This window comes from Protopterus annectens, chromosome 10.part0 (genome assembly GCF_019279795.1).
Source record: "Protopterus annectens isolate FY-2018-M chromosome 10.part0, PAN1.0, whole genome shotgun sequence".
Classification (NCBI taxonomy): Eukaryota; Metazoa; Chordata; order Ceratodontiformes; family Protopteridae; genus Protopterus; species Protopterus annectens.
Genome location: NC_056744.1, coordinates 1,724,421,815 through 1,724,444,068, shown reverse-complemented (window position 1 = coordinate 1,724,444,068; position 22,254 = coordinate 1,724,421,815). Strand labels below are relative to the sequence as shown.

The following is a 22,254-nucleotide window of genomic DNA, read 5'->3' as shown; positions in this document are numbered from 1 at the left end:
GAAGTGTTACTTATTAAAAATGAGATTAATTTTTTTTCTTTTACTTTCATGGATAGGTTAGTACTTTTTAAAAAAAGATTATATTACCCATGATCGTGGCCATATTGCATTTAGTAGCTTTAATACCTGACAAAAAAACATTAAATGAAATGGAAAAAAAGTTAACTTCTTTCTTATGGTATCCTAAAAAGCTGATAATTGTTTATAGAAATCTTGTAAGATTATAGGAGAATGGTGGTATCAGCTTCCCAGATGTAGAATCTTATTCTGTTGCTGCAAATTTTTGCTCTATTATACTCTGGCTAGGCTCAACTTACACTGGGCAATGGAAAACCATTCAAGAGCAGATTTTACTAAATTCGTATAAGTTTATCAAATATGATAAATTAGAAATATGTCACAATCCTTTCATCTGGTTAATACAATTTACTTTAGAAGGCAATTCAATTCAGTCTTTAGACTATGCATATATGAAATCAATTATTAAAATAGTTTAGATTTTTTTTAAAACTCCATTAATATCAAATTGTAATTTTTTTTGCTTTCCTATTGCACACACATTTAGATTTAAGGAAACTCAGAAGAATGTTAAAATGTGTTTACTAAAAAAAGAATGGATTGGTATTATAGTCTGGTTGCTTAAGTCAGTAGAATATTTAATGAAAGAATATAAGTTGGACAAATCTGTTATCAGTTAATATTATACATCAGTAAGAAATTAAATGATTTAATTTGTAGATAATATGAGTGACGAGGAGCAGAACACTAGTCCCCCTTTATATGAATGCTATTATTGAATGCAAATTGACCTACAAAGGAAACTTGTCAAAGTTATACAAGTCAATTATAAATAATAATTTTGATGCAAAATTCTGGAACTTTTTAGATAGTAGTGGACTGAGTGACTAGGTAGATGGTAAAAATAAAATGTTATTCCTTAAATAAGTAAGTCAAACTTCAAGTTTATACTGGAAAGTTTTTATATGGAAATGTTTACATAGAATGTTTTTAACTCCCTATAAAATCTATAATTTTGTAAAATTACTTCTTCAGTCAGTTGGAGATGTAGTAAAGATGTAAAAGCTGACAGGACACCCATCGTTATGGATTGTGAAAATTAAATATATGTTGGGAAGAGAGAAGTATATTTTTAAGGTGTTATGGTCTGGTAATTGTTCTTTAACTTGATCAATAATACTAATGAATGTTCCACTTCTTTTATCTCTGAAAGCCAAACAACAACAACAATTGCCTGGAGTCCCCTGGCAGTAGCTAGAAAAGTTATTACAAAAAAAAAATGGAAATCAAATTCAGTTCCTACATTCAAAGAATTTTTAAATTTAACAGCAATACTATGTAAAACTGAAAGTGATCAGAATAAGATCTTTAAATCCTACTAAGAATTTGTGTTTGGGATAGCCTTAAAATGTTGCTATAGAAATACTAAGACTCTTAATGTGTTCATTGTTTAGGATTACCTTGATGATTCAACATATTTGTAATGTTCTATAATAGTATGTGAGGTTGAATTTCTTCCTTTGTGTATATATTATAAATATGCTAAATTTAATAAAAACATTACTTAAAAAAAGAAACTCATGTTTTCCTAAATGGAAAATATTTTCTGTTTGGTGCCCTTCTTCCATCATGATGCCTTCTCAGTAAGGGTTCTTCTGATTCTGTCATTTGTGTGATCAGCTCCATGCTGGCTCGGCATATTCTTGAGGTAACGCTCACCTATCTGCTATATCTGGTTGTCTGCACTTTGAACCCTCCTTTGGACTCTCAGTTTGAGGTCAAGCAATTTCTCAAATGTGTCCATCATATCAGGCTCTTGAGAAAGCCTATTCCACTGTCTTGGGACCTCAGTTACTCTCATGAAAAAATTGACTTGGGCTCCTTTTGAACCTACTAGTTCAGCTTCCTTGCAACTTTGCACTTGGAAGACTGTTCTGCTGTTGGCTTTTAACTTCTGTGAATAGAGTGCCTGAGCTTCAGGCTCTTATGGTCATTCCTCCTTTTTTTTAATTTTTCACAGAGATTGTGTTTCTCCTTGTAATAATCCTTCTTTTATGCATAAAGTGGTTGGTGAGTTGTACCTTAAACAGTCTATTCAACTTCCATTCTTTTTCCTTCTCAGTTTGCTAGTGAGACTGTTCTTCACTTCATGGGTCTGCATAGACAGCTCAGATATTATTTTGTTAAAACAAAAGTTTTTTTTTTCACAAATCTGAGCAACTTTTAGTTTCCTTTCATCTCAGGACTTTGGGTTAAGCTGTTTCCAAGCAAACCATATACTCCTGGATATCTAAGGCCATTTCCTTATATTTTGTTTATGGCAAATGTGTTTCTTCATCTGTAAAGGCACATTCTACTAGGGTTGTTGCCTCTCCTAGTGCCTTTTTCAAAGTCAAAGTAAACTTTATTGTCATACAGATCAACACATAGATAAAAGTGTGTATCACTGCATGAAATTTCAATACTCAGGTTCGTACCATATGAATGACAGTTTACAGAAGGAAGATAGATTAATTAATAAAAAATTGAAACTAAATTAAATAAATATAAATAAAAAATAAGATACAAAAAGTAAATAAAGTAAAACAAATTTGAAAGCTCTATTTACATCAGAAACACAACAAATGCAACAGCAGGAATAGACTCAATAGAAATATAAGGATATGCAAAAAACAGTGCTATAGTGAATGAGAGGCATAAATGTAAATGTACCCACCACTAAAATATACCGTAAACTTACAGTTCACAGTTTTCCTAGTGCAGATAAAGATGTATGAAGTGAGCTATTCATAGAGTTTATGTAAACAACAATGAGATAGTGCACACAAATAATGTTTTACCCATGTAGCACATTAGGCTATGGGTTTGTTATTCAACAGTTTTGATAGTGTGTGGGAAGAAGCGGTTATGAAGTCTGGATGCCCTGCATTTAATGCTTCTGTAGTGCTTTCTTGTTGGCAGGAGTTTGAACAATCAATGAGATGGATGGTATATATCACTCAATAGTTTTTGGAATCTGCCATAGCATCTGTTTGAATATATGTCACGTAGGGATTGAATGTTGGAGACAATGATTTTTGTGGCCTGTTTAACAATCTTATCCAGAGCCTTCTGATCAGCTTGAGAGAAATATCAGTACCAAACAACTATGTTGTCAGTACACTCTCAGTTGTGGCTCTGTAGAATGTGAGTAGGACCTGTGGAGAAGGTTAGCTCTGCAAAGTCTCCTAAGGAAGCAGAGACGGTGTTGGGTTCTCTTTATAGGAAGTGTTTGTTCCCTAATTTAGTTCTTGCGAGATATGTACTCCTAGGAATTTGGTGCCATTTACTCTCTTCACTGTGGCATCATTGATGATGAGAGGGGTGTGTGGTTTTTTCTTCCTAAAATTTATGATGATTTCCATGGTTTTCCCAACATTTACTGCTAACTTGTCAGTGCACCAATGACCAAGTTGGTTCACTTCTTCCTTGTAGGCCCCCTCATCTTCCTTCTTGATAAGGCCAATTAGTGTAGCATTATCTGCAAATTTGATGATTCTATTTGACTGATGCATAGCTGTGCAGTCATGTGTTCCATAAATATCCAGTAATTGTTGCATTAAAGAGATGTTTCATACCACAAAAGCCCTAATATGTGAAACAGCAAAGACAACTCAAATTCTACAAGACTGAAGTTTATTCTGGCAAAAAGTGAATTCTAATCCTTTGCACTGATTGTGAATATGGTTTGTACTGCAAAATGTCATGCTTATCTAATTGTCATAGTATGGCAGTATTATTAAAGTACAGTCTTAACGATTTTTTTTGTAGCAGTACATCCTAGACGTAAAACACCATTTAAGCTGGATGCAAGAGAAAAGTTGCACGTATAGTAAAAAGCTTGCACATATAGCCCTCAACTATTCCTGATTTTGACTCAGAATTTATTTCTGTCCTTTTTAATCCCTTACTTGATAAAGACACCAATTACAGTTATAAACTTATTTACTTCAGAAACTGAATATTAAATCATTTTGAGAAAAGAAGTGGACTGAGTACGCAACCTTGTGGACCCAGATGTTTATGGTAATGCTGTTTAAGGGATGCTTTCCAGCTCAAACTATTTCTGGCCTTTCAGTTAGGAAGTTGAGGATCAAGTTGCATATTGTGTTTTCTATGCCCAGTTTACTCAGTTTAGACAGCAGTTGTTGTGGAATAACCGTGTTGAAGTCAGAGTTGAAGTCTATGAACAGCCTGCATACATAACAGTCCTTATTTTCAAGGTTGTCCAAGGTGTGATGAAGTGTTAAGGTATCTACTGTAGAATAATTTGGCCCGTATGCAAATTGCAAAGTATCAAATGTAGCAGGCAGGCAGGATGCTGTATAATCCTTGACCATTTTTTCGAAATAATTCATCACTACTAAGGTAAGTGCAATTGGATGGTAATCATTTAATGATGCTGGAGATGATTTTTTGGGCAGAGCGATGATGTCAGTCAAAAAAACGGGCACTTTTTCTGGCTGAGAGAGATATTGAAAATGTCTGTGAAGACTGGTGCCAGCTGATCAGCACAGTTTTTAAGCAGCTTCCCCATCTGGACCAGCTGCTTTGCCTGGTTGAACCCTACGTAGGTTCTTGCATACTTGTTCCAGGTTGAGGCATAGCAATATGGCCTCTTCATTTGTGGGTAGTCTCTCTGGTGATGTTCTATTTGATTCCCTGAATTTGCTGAAGTAGATGTTTAGCTTAGCTTGTTTAAAAAGTCTGGGTTATCATCACATCGCGTGGATGGTGGCTTATAGTCTGTGATGTTTTGGATCCCCCTTCACAACTGCCTGGGATCTTTCTGGTCAGAGAGGTGTCTCTGTATTTTTGGACTATTGGCATGTTTTGCTACTCTCACACCTGTTGTTCAAGTTAGCCCTGTTCTTTTGCAAAGCCTCTCTGTTTCCAGCCTTAAAGTCAGCATTATGTGCTCTCAGTAATTTGTATACCTCACTGGGCAGCCATGGTTTTTGGTTGGCTCTGATGGTTACATCCTTTAGGGTAGTGACATCCTCAGTACATTTTGGTATATATCCCAGAACTGTTTCAATGTACTCATCCAAATTAATACATTGGTTTGTGTACGCAACCTCTTTAACTAGATTCCAGTCAGTGCATTCAAGATAGTCTTGCAGATCCAAGACTGCACTTTCAGGCCAGATCCTTATTTGCTTCCTGAAAGGTTTTTCCCTTACTAGCATTGGTTTATAGGCAGGGATAAGCAGGATAGAAATGTGATCTGAGCTACCAAGATGGGGGTGGTGGACTCCCTTATGTGCCTATTTGAGTACACTTGAGCAAGTGTGCTTTCACCTCTTGTCGATAAGTTTACATACTGTTGGTAGTTTGGTAGCACAGTTTTCAGTTTGGCCTGATTGAAATCCCAGCTAAAATGTCGACACACTCTGGGTTCTTGTTTTGCAGATCACAGGCTAACTGGTACAGGCTGGTGAGTGCTTTATTAGTGTTTGTACTTGGAGGTTATATATACTGCAGTTATAAAAATAGTTGAAAACTCTCTGGGGAAGTAGAATGGATGACATTTAATTGTGAGGTGTTTAACATTAGCTGAACAATAGCAAGTAATGATACCATTGTTTTCACACCAGCTGTTGTTGATGTATATGCAGATTCCCCCAACTTTTTGTTTTGCCACTGAGAGACTATAACATATTTGCTCTGAATAAGGAGAATTTGTCTATTCCAACAGCTGTTTCTTATCTTACTGTTTATGCCCAGCTAGATAAAGTCAATTTTGTTATCCAGAGATCTTATGTTGGCAAGAAACACAGAAGGAATTGCAGGCCTGAGTGGAGCTTTTCTTAACCTGACATTGGTACCAGCTCTGTTTCCCCTTTTCCTAGGTCTGTCACATCTCCTACACTTTCTACTTAGATTTTTGTTGTTTATTTGACAGACAAAACAGCTACAGCAGTCTGGATGAATCTTCAGCAGTATTCCCACTTTATTTAGTGATTCAGGCCCCGCAAGGCCTGCAGACATCAGCCCTACAAACCACTTGCATGGTGAGACAGATTCCAGAAGATTCAGCAGAGCAGAATGACCATAACACCTTCCCACATTCAAAATTTCAGTAAAATTAGTAAGTCCAGGTAAATCCACTGCAGAAAATCAGCTAAAGTGAGTATTGAATTTGTGAGCCAGAGAAGCTGCAGACATGTAGGGTGCCACCATCTTTTTTTTTTTTTTTCAAGGGTTTGGACACTAATTCCATCCTTGAAGTTGCTGCTTGGTCCACTCTTCATACCTTCACCAAGCATTAAAAAATGGATGTTGTTGCCAGGTCATTTATTGCCAGGGCTATTTTGCATGGGTTAGTAAAGGGCTCTTCTGTGCCTTCCTCCTCCCAGTCTTCCTGTTAGGTCTTGTACTTTCCCGTTTGTTATGAATACTGCAACAGTGATATGGAAGGACTTAGTACATTTGTGTAAAATCTTACCATAACAGTAGATGTATTTCTCTTCACTGTTGTAGTATTCGGTCCCTCCATCCTTTCCCCCCTCTGTTATGGCTCTTGCCCTGTCTTCTGTTACCCTACTGGCTGAAGGGCTTTCACTTCTTTCCCTTCAGAACTTTTTTCTTTTGGATGTGCATGTTCTATGTTGCCTTGTGGGGGGGGGGTATTTTGTTCCTCCTGGGTTAATTCATTATTGAATATTTGTGATCGTATGTCACCTTCATGCCCCATGCCCAATGCGGGGAGTGTATGTGAGATGTATGGCAGCTGTAAGATGTAAAGGCTTTGGTATGCTGTCTGGATGTTGGGCTATACTTGGCAGGAGCTACCTTCAGTGAAGAACACTGCAACAATGATGAGAAGGGTGTCTACTATTATGGTAAGTTTTACACAATGTATGTTCTGCAATGTTCCTAAGGAGGGGAATAGGAAAAAAAGTGCAGATTGATTTTTGTCTTTAAAGATTGAGCTATATTGGCAATGAACCTTATTATCTAATACATGGCTAATCTCCATTTCCTGTTAACGTATTGAAAGGAAGTTATGAAGCTCTCACATGAGCCATTATGTACCTGCTCTGAACAGCATCTCCCATAGGTCAGTACCATCTGATGTTCTTTGTGTTTCACCGTTGCAGTCATCACATTTGGGCTATCTGCCTGCAGGTAGCCCTTAACTGGTCTGAATACCAGAATCTTCGGATTTCTGCATCAGAAGCTGTCGCTTATTCCATGACTTCAGGTTGTTATGGGTATAAAAAATGCAGCTGATGCCATTACATCAGTCTTTCTTGCCATGCGGTGACCGAAGCAGAAGTAGTTCACAAGTGCCGGTCGGCTGACTCCTGAAATTTTCATTTTCGAGTTTCAGACCTGAAGTATTCAAAAAGATAAGTACCCAGTTGGGGATCCTTTTTTCTTGTTCTAACTAATGTCAGAAAAAATTAACAATTGTCTTGCCTGTGGAAATCAAATACCTCATAGTTTCATTCTTACTGGGTTACCTGTTTAGGCCCAGACCATGACGTCCTTCTTCAATGCCCAAACTATTCATCGTCGGGCTATTTTTGTAGCTAAATACTTTCATTCTCGATCTCCATTCTCAGAAATGGCTTCGTTAAGCCATCCGACTACCGATCTTCTGAAAAAAACGTAAAGATAAAGACAGAGACAGACTGCATAGGTCCAAAACTGCTGGTACTCCGTGAGGCACTTTTGCAGCACTTGATACCCGCTACTACAGATTCGCAGGCCTCTACTGAGACCCATTCGGAGTCCGGTATGCTGCAAGATGCTTCTTCGACTATGGAACCTGTGGATGTCTCTACCTTGGATGGGTCCGGAGCTGCTGTGCAGGCACCAGCTTCTGAGGGTGTATTCAGGCCTACTAACTTTCATATTAAACCAACAACTTTGTTTCAAGCTAGGAATACCAAATTTCTCAGGCCTAAAGCTCGGACTACGCCTAGAAAACCGATGCAAACTGCATTCTCAGGTCCATATGCCTCAAAAACAAATGCTTAGAATGGCTGAAGACCTTATTAGCTTAAGTAGGGGAAGTCAGCCTTCCCCCTCTGAGACCTAGAACTGATTTTCTTTCCGATTCTTCTGATCAGGAATCTGATATTTCTGCTCCTTCTGATTACCAGGATTTGCTCTTATCTACTTATGAGGATTCTGATGCAGAGGATTCCATTCCCTCTGCTTCCCCTCCAGAAGGTTTTTCTTTTGGTGAAATATTGCATACCCTTAGGGAGCATTTCCGCTGGGAAAGCCAGGACTATTCTGAGTCCAAAAAGAGACTTAGGGAATTTTTACTCATGCCTCAACACAGACCTCTAGCTATCCCTCCTGTTCTGGACATTGTACATGATGTTTTCTTGGAATCCAGCCTTACCCCAGACACTTTGCCTCCAGCTCCCAGGAAACCTGACAGGTATTACAGAGTACCTGACTCTCACAAATTCCTCTTCAAGAATCCTACTGCTGATCCAGAGACCATTTCCCAAGGACCAAAAGGCATTAATACTACTACTGCCAAAATTCCTACCCCTTCTGATAGGGACTCTAGAGCTTTAGACAGATGGGGTAAGAAGGTATATACTTCTGCTACTTTTCTATTAGGGCTTTAAATTGCCAGTTTCATACGTTAAAGTATCAACAGCATATTATAGGCCAACTTAAACAGAAAATGATGTTGATTCCTGACTGTGCTGAACAGAAAGATTTGCAAGAGTTAATGCATTCTGCTGAACAAGTTGGTAAACATATTTTGCAATGTGGTTTTGATGCTTTAGAAGCATCTTGCAGGGCTGCTGTCACTGGGTCTGTACTTAGAAGGCATGCTTGGCTTAAGGAATAAAACTTGCCAGATCATGTTAAAGCTAAATTACTGGATGCACCCTTAAACCAAGACCGCCTTTTTGGCAACAAAGCAGAAGAAGTACTCAAAAGGATGGAGGCAAAAGCTAAATCTATGCAAACTGTTAAAGATTTCTTACAAGTACAGCCTCCTAGATTCAGTAGGCAGTGGCCTTCAAAGAACTGGTCTTTTCCGGTCCCTTCCAGGCCTTCTCAGTCCAAATCCAGGAGCAGCAGACCACCAAGACTTCACTCTCAGGCTATGCACAGATCTAAGCAGTGGGGGGCTCCCACTTCCAAAGCAGGGAGTAGTAAGCCACCCCCCTATGGAAAAATGGCACAATGACTTATCCTTAACTCTTCCAAGCCCTGCTCAACTACTTTCTCCCTTAGGAGGAAAGCTCGCCCTGCATGCAAAAAACTGGAAACTCATTACCCAGTGCAAATGGGTTTTAAACATAGTTTCCCTAGGATACAGATTCCACTTCCACTCACTCCCAACCCCAAGTGGATGGCCAGACCTCCCCCCACATCAGTGGGTGGAGGCCCAAAAACAAGTACTCTCTCTCCTCAGTATCAGGGCTATTCAACCTGTCCCAGCAGAACAAAGGGGACAAGGTTTTTATTCAAAACTGTTCCTGGTTCACAGAAAAGAAAACTCATGGCGTCCTATCCTGGACCTGTCTATTCTCAACACCTTCCTGGTGGTTCCAAAATTCAGAATGCTAACTCTTCAACAGCTTCTTTCTATGATAGCCAAGGATGCCTGGCTGGCAACCCTAGACTTAAAAGAAGCTTACCTGCACATCCCAATAAGGGAATCCTGCAGACAATACCTATGCTTCATGGCAGGCTCCATGCACAATCAGTTCTCTGCACTTTCCTTTGGCTTATCTACTGCACCCAGTGTATTCACAAAGTGCCTAGCTCCAGCCATTGCATTTTGCAGGCAGGGAAATATTCAGATTTACCCATACTTGGACGATTGCCTGATTCAGGCAGAAAGTCAAGACTTGCTTTTACAGCACCGGGTATTTGTAAAGAGACTTCTAACCTCACTGGGGTACACCATCAACGAGAAAAAAATCACACCTAGTACCCTGCTAACAGATTGTATTCCTGGGAGCAAACTTGAACACAACTTCCCAGATGGCATTCCTCACTCCAGAGAAACAAGTTTATTTGACAACCTACTGGCCACAAAAACCCAGCTATCTGCAAGGAAAATCCTGCAAGCCCTGGGGTTCATGGCCTCTTGCATTCTGTTAATTCCATATGCAAGACTGCATATGAGGAAACTTCAATGGTATCTAAAAAGTCTATGGTGTCAACATTCTCAGGACATGGAAACAATGATTCCTATCATTCCTTGTCTAAGGGCAGAGTTCCTTTGGTAGGCAGAGGCCTGCTACCACAACAAGGGACTCCCTTTCACTCTACCCCTTGCCGCCCAAACCCTAACAACAGACACATCAGACTATGCATGGGAGGCTCACATGGCAGGGCAGTGCATTCAGGGCAAATGGAACTCAAAACAGATGGACCTGCATATCAATCAAAAAGAAATGTTAGCTGTACAAAATGCTCTAACAGCCTTCAAAGACGTTATTCTTCCAGGACAACTATTGGTAAAGACAGACAACACCACAGCTATGTGGTTCGTAAACAAGCAGGGGGGACCCATTCCTACCCACTCTGCAGACTAGCCATGGCTCTGTGGAACACAGCCTTGAGCTACCAAGTGAACCTGCAAGCTCAGTTCCTGCCAGGCAAACTAAATTCACTGGCAGACAACTTAAGCAGAAATCTCATGGACCCACACGAATGGAAACTGGAACCCAAAATATTCAAGCTCTTGAGGAACAAATGGGGGACACCAGAGGTAGACCTGTTTTCCTCCCTTCAGAACTACCAATTGAACTAATTCTGCACAAGAACTCCCCACAGTCAAGGCTGGAAAGTGGATGCCCTGTCCTTTACCTGGGAAAGCCTCTCAATTTATGCCTTTCCCCCTCTGCCTCTCCTCTCGAAGGTTCTACTAAAGATCAAACAGGGCAAGCCAAGGACAATACTGATTACCCCAGACTGGCCACGCCAGCACTGGTACCCCCTTTTTCGCAGTCTGACAGTGCTGCAACCATGGCATGTGCCTCAGACTCCATCTCTGCTGTCCCAGCAGGAAGGCCAGATTCTGCACACTCAGCTTCAAACCCTGAACCTTGCAGCCTGGCTAATTCCCTGAGCTGACTTCTAGCAACCCTCAGTAAGCAGGTGTTGGATGTCATTCTTGAGGCAAGGAGGCCTAGTACTAGAAAATCCTATTCAGAAAAGTGGAAAAGATACTGTTCCTGCAGCCAGGCTCAGGGGATGGGCACAATGGTGGCCAGCTTACCTCATATTCTAGATTATTTAACAGAAGTGCTCCACAAGGGCCTATCCTTCTCTTCAGTTAAGATTTATGCCTCTGTCATTTCAGCACATTATAATACTGAGCCACCCCTCTTCTCTCATCCCCTGCTAAAACAATTCCTTAGAGGGGCCAAAAATTTAAACCCTCCAGGAGAGCTCCCACTCCAGCCTGGGACCTTAACTTTGTATTGGAAAAACTCACTCTTCCCCTCCTTTGAACCAGCTGCTACAGCAGAGTTAACATTCCTTTCTTGGAAAACAGCCTTCCTTCTAGCCATCACTTCAGCAAGAAGAGTGTCTGAACTGCAGGCCCTCATGGCAGTGGAACCCTTCATTATCTTCCATGCGGACAGGGTTTCCCTCAGGACTAATCCATCCTTTATGCCCAAGGCGGTGTCTAATGTGGCTCTAAACCAGCCCATCCATTTGCCTACTTTTTTCTCTAATCCTCAAAATAAGGGGGAAAGGATACTGCATTCTCTGGACATGCACAGACAGTTTAGATTCTATTTGGACAGAACTAAGCCTCTCAGAAAATCTGACCAGCTGCTAGTCAGCTTTGCTGCAGGGGCAGAGGGGAAGGCCATTTCAAAGCATAGCCCATTGCATCCATTTCTGCTACAAGCACCATGGAAAACCTACCCCACAGGGGATAATATCACATTACACCAGGGCTGCATCTACCTCTATGGCATTTCTCAGAGGAGTCCCTACCAGGGACATCCTGGAAGCTGCTACCTGGAGCTCTGTACATACTTTCACCAAGCATTACCACCTGCCTATCTTTTCTAAATCCGGAGTTGGATACGCCAAAGCAGTCTTACAGGGCCTGATTGCTAGCCCTAATGCTCTTTAACTGCCTCCACCCTTCCTTAGCTTTGGGAATCAACAAAAATGTGATGACTGCAACAGTAAAACACAAAGAACATAGTACAATTCTGTACACTTACCATAAATGTAGATGTTCGAGTGTATTCACTATTGCAGTCCTGGTTACCCTCCCTCCAGCCCCCTGCCTTCTCTTGGCTCTACCTTTTCTTCTTATTTGGCATATATTATATCATGTGTATTTGCTTTTTGCTGGGGGTGTTCCATACCATATAACTGCTTCCTATTGTGGGGGCACCTGACATCTGGGGCAAGAAAAACTGATGTAGTGGCATCAGCTGCATGTTTTATACCCAGGACGACCTGACGTCATGGAAGAAGTGACAGCATCTGATGCAGAAATCCGAAGACTCTGGTATTCAGGCCAGCTGAGGGCTACCTGCAGGCAGATAACCCAGATGTGATGACTGTAACAGTGAATACACTCGAACATCTACATTTATGTTAAGTATACACAGCTGTACTTTCTGTGTCTCATGTGTTTCCCAACATCAGAAACCTACAAGTCATGCTACATCACATGAATGTATCCAAATTTCATACAAAGACCTAGCACAGGCCTAATCTAGACTGTATAATTACAGTTGTATTGCAACTTCTTATTTGCTGTGCTTGAATCATGGCACAGCTATTTGTGATTTATGTACTATTTTTATATTGCAGAAGTAGCTTTTATATGGATAATCCTCACTTATTCCCTTTTTTGAAAAATTCCATACAACAGCAGGACCTGATTGATGAGGCCTTCCTGTGCTGCTCTGACCAAGGTCATAGCCCAATCAAAATGTTTTTTTCTCATGATTTCTCCTATTAATCCTATATTAATTTTGTTGTAGGGACTAAGCCCACTTTGCTCCTTATGGCTGGAGAGGTTTCCTAGGATTATAGCCTCTTGACAATTGTACATATCCAGAGAGACACTTTAGTCATCAGAGACCATCCAGGCTGTATAACAGAGATTGGACTGACAGAAACCAACCCCTCAAACACACAGCTACCCGCCTTTACCTTGTTTGTGTTTTCTTCCTCCCATAATCAGCAATTTGCAGTGACTTTTTGTTTTTTGTTATTGATCATCTTTATACTGGTATCCCCTTTCCACATTCTGAGAGGGAAAGTACCCCAGATGGTTGTCCTTCTTTCATTGCCATGGACTAAGTGTTGAACCCAGGTCACAAATGTCATGGGCAGGTGTCTGGCCTGTTTGCAACATGACTCGCCTTCACTCATTTGGTTGTTTGTGAAGAGGTGCATAGACAAAACTGACATTGTAATGTACAGTCACTCAACTTGATTCTTTCTGTGTTTGTTTTCCAGGATGATGCTTATAGTTTGGAACAATACATTATGCGAGAGTTTACAAAACTACACCTATATCTACATGACCGGGAGCAAAAATTACTCCAACAGCTTAAAAATAACAAAGTGGCTGTTCTGAAACAGATGGATGAAAACCTTGAATGTACAAAACATGATGCTGTGGTCACCAATGTGAAAGCACCCAATGGCAGCTTGGAGTTCAAGAAGGAAATAACACTGACTGTGGAAGAGATGAAAGAAAATGCTGAAAACCTTAAAAATGATGTTCCTGCAACATGTAAAGCATTGTATGATAAGTCGCAGACTAGAAAACAGGAAACTGTTGGTTTTCTAACTGTAAGTGCACTTTTCCTTACCTGTGTTCTATTTTATATACAAGATCGGGCAGTTGATTGAAAATAGTATATCATGATAGTATAACAGTGATATGTTTTTCTTTATGTATTGCAGAAGCATATTTATCAAGTATTTTCCAAATAGTGCAGAACACCACTAAGACAGAACATACCTTGTTTGAACTTGTATTCCTTTATTTTTGTTTATTGATTGTAAAGTTCCATCTAGGCGTAGTCTGTTTATATTGATGCCTGGAGAGGAAAACACTAGTAAACAATATAAGGTTACAGAGGTTAACATATATAGCCATTGCAGTACACAGAAATACACAGTGATAAGCTCTGATAACATATCTCTCAGCTGTCCAGAATTTTGCAGAACATTCCTAGTTTTACCTTATATTTTTGCATGTCCATCATAAAATGTTCATTTTCTGGTAAATTACTTAGGATTACAGGGAGTCATTAATGCTAGACATTAGAGTTTCGTTCTTGGCCTTCAGAAAGTGCATCTTGATGCAAAACCAGTTGTTTTAATTACTTTCTAAGTGAATTAGAGTAACATTTGGTAATTGTTTCTGATTTGGGGCCTTTGTCTTCCCATTATTTTTTGGCTTTGCCCTGAATGTGCAGTTCAGACAAACTATGAATGAATGACTTGTAAACAGTATCCAAATGATTAGAATATATTTGGTTATATTCTTTGAGTGAGTAGCAGTGTTGTAGGCTGACTGGCTCATGTGTATTGCTTGCACCTGGTGTGCTAACTGCTAGTTTATAAGCAGGCCCAGCTATCTTTTAAGGTTGCCAGTAATTTCAGTTGCACCTGGTTTGCTAACTGCTAGTTTATAAGCAGGCCCAGCCTATCTTTTAAGGTTGCCAGTAATTCCAGTTGTGCCTTTTCTTCATACCTCTCAACCATACTGAATTGCTCTGCATTTACCGGTTTTTGATGCCAAATAATGTGGTGCCACAAATTCACAAGTGGGCCCCTTTAATTCCCAATTTCTTTTTTAATATATATGTATAACTTTAAATTTATGGCTGACGTCACCACGCATCGTCGGGGTGCAGGGGGCATGCGTGATGATATTGGCTTTGTGAGGCAGTGTCTGACTCCCTTCCCTGTCTGTCTCTCAGAGACACGGGAGATCCAAAAAAAAAAAAAAACTTATGGGCAGCTTGTGGGACTGGACAAATCTCACTTTAACTAGACACTGGCAACAATCCGTACCATGGTCGCTTGTCTAGGTGCACAGAAGGATTACTTGGGAGTTGAGAAAGTTTGGCTGCTTATTCATAAAAGCCCTGCTGGCAGCTGCTGTGGATGTATTTGTTGATGGGGCAAACAGGAAGAAGGGAACTGTTATGGGCCAGTAAAGCACTACCAATTATACAGATGTGGCCCTAGCCAGCCCAGGTGAGATCCACTTTCAAAATCTTTCGATTTATTGGCATGTGGTGTTTCTGAAAAATAATCACACCTACTGGGCCGTTTCACTGCGTATACTAGATTAGTTCATAGCAGTGATTATTTTTTATCTTAGAAGTAGTGTTTATCAGCTGATTTGTTTGTTTATGAAAATGATGATAGTGATTACTTTTGTCCTTAAAAATAGATTTTTGAAGGGGGAGGGCTTCCTGCTAAAGTTGATGGATGGGGTCATATTTACATTTTCTAGATTTTTTATTCATTAGATCGTGATGTGGTGGTTATTTTTATTAGACCTGTGTCGCTCTGTACGATAAAGTCTCATAATGTTATAGTAGTGTAATTACATTTAATTTTTGGTGTATAACTTTGTGGTTCATTTGTGGGATATTGCATGGATGTTCTTCATCTCACATTGCTGCAGTCCTTACGTAAAGAACAGGTGGGTAAGCATTCTTTGCAATGTGGTTTTGAGAGTTCGTCTTTTTAGTGTGGGTTTCTAACACTGGGGTACATTCTTTGCTCCAGCCTAATGATGCTGCACAGGCCTCAGTTCTTGTTGAGCCACTGTAAGATTTTTAGCAAAGGCACGCCTGGCTAAGGTTGTTAAATTTGTGAAGTTGTTAAAACTTTACTTTAAGTCTGATGTTGCTGGAGGTGTTGTCTGGTCCTCCTGTTAAGGCAGTTTTTAGGTTCAAAATGGAAGAAGTTTACAAGTCTTTGCAGACTGTCAAAGATTTTGCAATTGGGGTATCTTTCCTCCTCTAGGGTAGGGCTGGTCCTAGGAATGACGGGGGCTCTTGGGATTATGCAGACCTTTAGAGGGGGGCACAGGGTAGGGCAACTTTCAGCTCTGGAAGGGCAGGGTCCTTTCCGGATCTCTCCGCACACCAGGGTCAGTCCTTTCAGCAGTCCTTTCAGAACAGACACCTTTTTGGAGCTCACTAGGCAGAGTTTAGAGCCACTTCTAGGTGGCAGCAGGGGTTTTGGGACTAAGAGAACAGACCCAGTGACTTCAAAGAAAATTGAGTCAATTGGTTTTGACAGCATACCTTTGGGATTTTAGGCCACTTTCCAGGGAAAATTCCTCTGCCAGAATAGAGGCAAAGGCATGCTTTTTCTCTGTCTGCCCCAATTCAGGGGCACTGCTCCTTCCTAAAGTTCCTTTCAAACAACCATAGGGCCTGCTGTTCGACCCTATGCCAAAGGGGCCACACCGTATTCTCATTTTTCCTTTTACCAAAGACAACAAACATCTGGAGATTTTGTAAATTTAGATTACCCTCAAGGCTTATCTAGTATTCAAGGGCAGGAATGTGGATGAGCACTTTTGATTTTACCTCTGCTGGGCAAGGATCATTCCTGGTCTAAGTTTGGAGCTCAGGAACCTTCATTTTCATCAGGCTGGGACTTCTCAGTATCATGCATCTCTGTTTTGAGCAAACTGGCTTGTCTATTCATTGCCTCATTCTTGCCCTATCCCAGCTCAGTGCCGAATTTTCTGACTCCAGAAAAGGCTCTCTTTCAGGCCTTTTTGAATTGACTGCCTCCAGTGCTGACCCAAGGCCTGATTCTGTTTCATGCTCCATGGAGCTTCTTGTGATTTGGAATATGTGGATCCAGTTAAGATTTCTGGGGATGAAATAAAGTCCAGTCTAGTACAGACTCCACCCATTTCTCTTTGTGGCTGTGGTACTGAGAACAGCATCAGCATCCCAGATGGCTGACTGGTCAAACAAAACAAAGAGTCCCTTTACTTACTTCCATCATCTCATCATAAGTCCTGGCTGACTCTCCCTTCAAACTGCCTTCTGCCTTTCATGTTATCTGCATCTAGATTCCAGGTGCATGCAATGCTTCACTGACTATGTATTAGCTGCAATGGTATCTCATCAATCATGGACACGGCACTGCTAGGATCACAGCACTGTTGGTCTGAACACTACAATGCAAAGAAAGGAATGGTGTGGGATCAGAATGTCACACCAAACAAAAGCTCCTCTGTGACCCGCCACAGAGGCGAGTCAGAACAAACAGAGATGCCTTGAGGAGCTTAGGAGCTCATCTGAATGGAAAGTGGATACAAGACCTGCCATCTGGCCAGACTACAAATATCACATATCATACCTGAAAAGTGGTTTAGCAGTGCATATTGCATTAACAGCTTTCAATGATTTTCAGTTCCCCAGGGCAGTTTAGATTCTTAACTCTAACCAGGCAACTCATGGTACATCAACAAACAAGCACAATTTCTCTTATTACTCTATGCAGGCAAGCAATGATTTTGTGGATCACTGCTCTGCTTCAGCTCAATCTTCTTGTAGCAAGGGCGTTTCTGCCAGGTATCACATGATCCTAGCAGATGTATTTGAGCCCAGGATCCTCATATGGGATCCCTCACGCAGTGAAATTGATCCCCATGCATTTCAGAAATTGACAGTGTGTGTAGGTCATGTTAGACATAGATCTCTCCGCTTTCTCCACTAAACCATAAGCTTTCTTTCTGCACCAACAGTTTCATTTGGAAGCTTGGTTCTTTCTTCTTTTTTCTTTCATCTGGAGCTGTCTTCCTTTCAACCTCTGACTCCCCAAGGAAACCATTTAAAGGCTCTTCTGGAAGGTTCTACAGGACAATTTTTGGATGATTTGCCAAGCTCGACAGCACTCCCCATAGCATAGGCACCAATTACTCCACAGGAACCCTCCATGGCAGGGAGCCTTTGGCCCACACCTGTTCCACACCTGCTGTTGCAGGAGGACAGCCCTAGGCGGAACTCTCTTCTCCCTAACCTTCAATTTAACATCTGTTGAACCATTCTCTGGCCATTTTCATGTGATGTTTTTAACTTCTCTTTTAAGTTTTAAATGTTGAAACCTAGTACAGAGAAAGTAGTACAAGGAAAAATGGGAGAGATTTTTATTTTTGAGTGCAGCAAAAGATTTTTTGTTTCTGAGCCCTAATTTGAGTGTAATTTGAGTGGTGGCTCAGGTGTATGGACACAAGTTACTCTTTTCTCTTTTGTGAGTTTTCTCTGCAACACCAATGCTGACTCTATTCCTTGTGTCCACCATTGTTTTCTCATCTGTTTGTTGTTCAATTTCTCAGAGTTTGTTCAGAATAAGAAAGAGGCGAAGAGCTCACTAAGAACTTGGGATCTCAATTTTGTGTTGGAGAAACTCACTGAGAAATTTTACCTCCACAGCCTTTTCAACCTTGAAATAGAGTAAGTTGATTTGAGCCTTTTTGTTGGCAATTACCTCTGGCTTTTGTTGTTTGAAGAAGAGGTTTCTGCTGTACGTTTGAGCCTTTTAGGTTGGTTGCTCTTTTGATTTTTTCCATAAGGATAGCTAATCCTTCCTTTATGCTAAGGGTTTTATGCCTATGGTGGTTTCTAGTGTGGCTTTAAACCAAACTATTCATTTTTTTACCCCAAATGCAAATCCCCAAAATAAATTTTGCAAAAGATTTTTGCACACTTTAGATGTACACAGGCAGTTGCTGCTATAGGGTGGACAGATTATCATTTTTCAGGCAGTTGTTTGTTTGTTTGTTTCTTTTGTTGCTTGTTGTCAGGTGGGCAAGCATGTGCCAAAACTATGGATTTTAAGTTTTATGTTTTTCATTTGTTGGTTGCATCCACCATGGCAGATTCCAGATGGGGCTGGGATCCACTCATTCAGCACTGCCATCATCCCAACGCTTTTTTTGAGGGGAGGGCAGATAAGGATATTTTGGAGGCAGCTACTTGTGCAGTTCTTGCATACTTTCTCTAGGCATTATCACCTGCCACTTACTTATAAATCCAGGGTTGGTTTTTTTTCCGCTGCTTTTTGCAGGGCATTTGGCAACTCCTGCTTCCTTGTAGTTAGCCATCCTCCCTTACCTTCTGGGATTCTACTTGGAAAAGGACTGCAGCAACTGCAGCAATGAATGTAGAACAACAGTTTTGTACCTTGTATATGTACCTATGTTCAAGATAGACATTGCCACATTCCTTCCCTCCCCTCCTCCCCCCCCTCTGTAGTTTAGAGGGTTGTTGTGTGGGGTTGGTTATATATATATTATATATATTATATATTACATATAGTTAGTGCAAGGTGGGTTAGTTATTTTTTTTGTTTTTTTTTTTTTTTTTTTATTTTCTTTATCTTCCTGGTCTTCTGAAGAAAGGGCCCAGGACTGAGGATATGGCGTCGGTCATCGCATTTGTACCCCCCTGATGTCAGTCAAATGCGCTTTGACCCGACGTCAGCCTTATACTTTATTATTCGGCCGACCGAGGACAGCGGACTACCCAAGTGTAAGGACTGCAGCAATGTGGATCTTCGAACATCTACATTTATGGTAGGTACAAAACTGTACTTTTCTAATGGTCTAGCAGTTTGGGCACATTTGTGATACTGTTAATGTGCTTGGATCACTACCTCATAGTGTATTAGTTTTTGGTTTGATGATATTGCTACCATAATTCTTATGGAGTCAGAGACTTTAGCATATTTCTCTGGGATGAAATCTTCTGACATAAGGAGAGTGGCAGTCTTGAAACATTTGAAGCAGATGGTAGAGAGCCAAGGGAAATTTCTGGTCTGATAGGAAACTGTCTCCACAGTGTTTCAAACACTACAGCCTTTTTCTCCTCTAGGGCCAGTAGCATACATGTGACATTTTGTTTAGAAGAATGTATAGGAGTTTAGCATTGCTCATGGATGCACTGAAGACCAGAGAACTTATAATCAAGCTGAGATATCAGAACTCTTGTGACGATTGCTCTTCTTGCTTTAGCACAACTTTAACTAGAGTATTACTAGTACAGATTACGTTGCTTGTGGGTATTATTGTAAGTAAAGTAATGTTTTTATAGTTAATCAAGAGTTTTGTTTACGTGTTTAAGTATTTACTTGTTTACTTACATTTATTAACCAGGATATCCCCTCTTTCAGTGGAGTCCCAGGGTTAAAAGCTCCACACACATGTACAATACAACTTTAAATACAAATATTATGTACACATTAACATCTGAGTACAGCACAGTGTATACAAATGTTATACATACAGTAAGCATCTGAGAACAGTACAGTTGTGTGGAATGCAAAATTTCGACATAAACCCGTGTGTAAAATCATCAGGATACAAGCACAATGGTTTACATCACAGGTATGCAATTACAAGAGCTATGTATGAGTTTATCCAGAATTCTTGCCATTTGAAACACTGTCCCCTTTTAAGCAGGGGGAGCCATCTGCATTAGTAATAGTGTAGCCAAAGGGGACTTTTAACATGGATTTCTGTACTGTGTAGCTCTGTGGCTGTTAATAACTAGATGTGCTTTGCTTAGCCCACTACCTTGGTGCCAGAAAGGTCTGTTAATTTTTGTAGTGGTTTTTGCCCCTCTCTACCTGCTAACCATCAAGTTTACCCCAAGTCAGAAGTGGCCCAATTGTTCCTGAACCCAGGAATTTCACCCAAGATCAGGAAGTAATCTGTTTATAGCAGGCCAGTATTCAGGCAGCCATAACTGTGTTTTGTGCCTTTGCTCATGTCCTGACCATCTCTTTACTTGCTACAGAGTAATCCTGCTCTAGCCCTCCTGTCACAATACAATGTTACCATGACAAAATTTTACGACATTTCCGGTTGCTGTACTGCACAGTATGTGATATTTTAGCATAAAGATTATTTCTTAAATATCTAGTAATTGTTGCATTAAAGAGATGTTTCATACCACAAAAGCCCTAATATGTGAAACAGCAAAGACAACTCAAATTCTACAGGACTTGAAGTTTTATTTTGGCAAAAAAGTGAATTCTAATCCTTTGCACTGATTGTGAATATGGTTTATAGTGCAAAATGTCATGCTTGTTTACCTAATTGTCATAGTATGGCAGTATTATTAAAGTACGGTGTTACGATTTTTTTGTAGCAGTACATACCAGAAGTAAAACACCTTTTAAGTTGGATGCAAGAAAAAAGTTGCATGTGTAGTAAAATGCTTGCACATATAGCCCTCAACTATTCCTGATTTTGACTCAGAATTTACTTCTGTCTTTTTTAATCCCTTACTTAATAAAGATACCAATTAAAGTTATAAACTTATTTACTTCAGAAACTGAATATTAAAAATCATTTTGGGAAAATGAGTGTAATTCTTGGCTAGGCTTCTAAGGGCCTCTGGTGCCAAGAGTGATGGTATCATCTGCTAAAATGGGTTGGTTATTTTTGGTTTGTGCTCCAAATACCTACTACCATTACAACTTGTATGCATACCTCTCAAGTGTCAATCTCTCAGAAGAAGAAGTCTGGACAAAGAAGTCTGGACAAAGCCAACAATAATGCTGGGACAAAGGCCCAAAAATAGGGAGGGAGTTGAGAAAAAGATTTTAAATATTGCTCCTGTAAACTCAGATAGTTGCTAGAATAACAGGTTTTGCATTATTATGTATTGTTCTGAGGGATACAAAGTCTGAAATTCAAATGTCTACTAATTATTATCTTCATGGTGGTATCCCACAATTCCATTGGAGTGGGTGTGGTTACATAATTATGAATCCAAATTTTATGTTAATCAGCATACAGATTCGTACCTATTTTTCATGGGGCCTTTGTTCAGATTTTTGATGTTTCCAGGTTGTGAGGTACATTTTCCCTTGTGTTATAACTCTTATTTTGCACATGTCCAGCTCCTCAGTCATGCTTTCAATTTAAAGTACTCAAACCACATAGCTAGTGCTTTATCATGTGTCACCTCTGCTTCTGTTGATAGTCCTCCTCTGATCAAGTTATGCAAAGCACCAACCAAACTCAGTCTTTCACTGTTTTATGTCATTCTAATAAGCATCTTCTAACTACTAAATCATTATAGTGCCAACAAAAAAATAAATGTGTTGCATGTCCCAGGAATTAGAAGATTTATCACCCTTCCACTGTGTTCCTGCTGTATTATTAAACCCAGTGACATTGTAGTCATCTGCCTCTTATGTTAATTTTAT

General features: G+C 40.1%; 1 protein-coding gene across 1 annotated transcript in view; it reads left to right on the top strand.

The window, feature by feature from the left end:
• Positions 1–13,896, top strand: part of LOC122814474 (nuclear factor 7, brain-like) — a 181,896-nt gene extending 168,000 nt beyond the window's left edge. Inside the window, exon 3 of the mRNA XM_044087053.1 lies at positions 13,498–13,896. Within this exon, the coding sequence (XP_043942988.1) occupies positions 13,498–13,896 (399 nt within the window). The remainder of the gene's footprint in view (positions 1–13,497) is intronic.
• Positions 13,897–22,254: the final 8,358 nt, after the last annotated feature.